The 2,484-nt window shown below is 38.5% G+C and overlaps 1 protein-coding gene across 1 annotated transcript in view; it reads right to left on the bottom strand.

The window, feature by feature from the left end:
* LOC107619647 (UDP-glycosyltransferase 79A6-like) overlaps nt 1-770 on the bottom strand; it is a 5,016-nt gene extending 4,246 nt beyond the window's left edge. The window contains exon 1 of the mRNA XM_016321940.2: nt 113-770. Coding sequence (XP_016177426.1) covers nt 113-701 — 589 coding nt within the window. The 5' untranslated portion in view covers nt 702-770. The remainder of the gene's footprint in view (nt 1-112) is intronic.

Below are 2,484 nucleotides of genomic sequence, written 5' to 3'. Positions count from 1 at the left end.
TGAAAAAGATAAAATTAAAAAAAAAAAAGGTGAGAAGTGAGATACAAACATCGAATACACATTACTAATTTTGAAAGTGTATTAAGATAAGATTAGAGTTCAGTGTTCTCACCAAATCTTTTGAAGAGGAACATGAAATCCTTGGCCTCAAACTCATTGAGAAAAAGGTTAGAACTTTGAGGGTACCCAGGGGGTGGTTTCATAAGATCCTGAAAAGTAATGGTTTTCCCATCTTCAAGAGATGCAAATCTTGAAGGCACAGTAATGTAGGAATCAGATATTGCAGAGTAGACAGAGAAATGAACGGACTTGATTCCAAGCTCAGAAGCCAACTTGGGAAGCCAGTTTTGTGCAAAGTCAAAGAACACAAAATGGGGTTTGAGTTGTGACAAGAGTGACCTCACGTGAGTTTGTGTTAGATCAAGTGCATGGACGAGGTTTTCGGCCAAATGTGGTGGCAATTCAGCAGTGCTTGTTACTGTTTTGTTATCATGATGATTTGGGAAGTGAAGTGGAACAATTTCAATGGATGGGTTGAGGTTCAGTGTAGATCTGATTCTGGGGATGTTTGATGAAGCTGAGAAGAAAGTGATGCGGATTCTTGTTTGAGAGAACAACTTGTTTGAGAGTTGAACAAAGGGACTAATGTGACCAAATGCAAGAAACGGGAACATAACTATGTGAACTTCATCGTTAGACATCTTTACTTCTCTTTCCTTTCTGTCTGATTTCTAAATACTTTTATGGTCTTTGCTATACACGGGAGAGATTCTAGTTGAGTGATAAAAAGAATAAATTACTATTTGTACTCATAAAAAATATAGATGTGTGACAAATATACCTATATAAAAATAAAATAAAAATAATAACTATAGAAAATGGTTTTCGTGTGTCAAGAGCAATATTTTTAAAATCGGTTATCTTACCGGTCCGATCCACCTGCAAAACTGTCCTACAAAAAATTGGCAAAAAAATCGATTGAACTGGTGGTTAACCAGCGAACCGGGCAAACTAGCCGGGTTTCAGTAGGCACACCGGTTCTCCCCCAAGTCACTAAACGGCGTCGTTTGGCGCTGAAAAAAAAAAAGAAAAAAGAAAAAGGGTGAAGTGAAGCCTGAATGGCGAATGCAGCCACTTTCCTAATCTCTTCGACCTTCCAACCCTAATCTCTTCAACCTTCTGCCTACGAAGCACAAACGCCCCCGACAAATGAAACAAACGCCGGAGGGAAGCTCCACCGTCGCGGGTCGAAGCCTCCCCGTCGCAGGTCGAAGCCACACCGTCACTGAAGCGTTGCCGTCGTCGTGGTCGTCGGCTTGTGGTCGTCACCATCACCGAAGCGTCGTCGTCTGGCTCTGGCCTTCTATGCTCTCCTGCGGTGAGTACTGATTACTGAGTTCTTCTGTTCTTCAATCTTTTTGAGTTTTTGTTTTTGTTTTTCTGTTCTTCGGTTGTTAACTTTTTCAATCTTTTTGAGTTTTTGTTTTGAGTTTTTTGGTTTTTTCAATTAAATTTTTATTTAGTGGTGAATTCTGAGTTCTTGTTTTAAGTTCTTCTGAGGCTGTACCGGTAACGCCTGGTATACAGTTGGTGGAAGTAACTGCACCTGCAACTGGTGAAACCTATGCTGAAGTTGCTTCTGCAGTTTCATCCTTTTGTGAATATCTTGCACCGTAAGAAACTTTTACTGTCTTCCTTCTGCAAATTTTCTGTATTGTATGTTTTCAAATTTTTCGGGGATGAAGTGGTAGCTTTTGAATACCTGGTGGCGGCTAATTGTCAGATATAGTCTATTGCCAACTTACAGGTTGAATTGGTGCAATGGTAAAGTTGTTGCCTTGCTACTTGGAGCTTACAAATTTAAATTTTGGAAACAATCTTTCTATTTGTACAAGGCTGCATACACCTACTCTTTTTATACTGTATGAGGCTAAATTTTGAACAAATTACACTAACCCCCGAAGATTTGGCGATTTTACATATAAGATTTCACCATTTGTAAAAAATATATGCTAATCTCCCATGAGAATAATACATACTCTCTATCCCATCATTTCATAAAATGTGACAGAGAATTCAGTGTAGGTATGACAAATCAAGGGGATCTTGTGTGATATAATCTAAGTTGGGAAGTTAAAATAATATCCCCTAAAATTTTAATCTGGAATGTTTTGTCACATTGCCATGCATGCTTTTGTAAAGTCTAACTATCCTATTCGAATAAGTCACGAGGTAGATTATCATTTTTGAACCCTTCTGTCATATCATATTACTAACATATCCTTCTGTCATGAAGATTATCATACTTTGTATCGTTCATTCATATTACTGACACATACAACTGTTTGACTTCAATTTTTATCAGGCTTTTGCATCTGTCAAAACCAGGCATTTCAACTAGAATTGTTCCTACGGCTGTTGCAGCTGCAACATCCCTTATGTCTGACGGTGGTGGTACAACTTTGTAGTGTGCTTAACGATGAT

Source organism: Arachis ipaensis, chromosome B09, assembly GCF_000816755.2.
Source record: "Arachis ipaensis cultivar K30076 chromosome B09, Araip1.1, whole genome shotgun sequence".
In the NCBI taxonomy this organism is placed as follows: domain Eukaryota; kingdom Viridiplantae; phylum Streptophyta; class Magnoliopsida; order Fabales; family Fabaceae; genus Arachis; species Arachis ipaensis.
The sequence above is the reverse complement of the archived record's forward strand: the minus strand, read 5'-3'. Positions and strand labels throughout refer to the sequence as shown.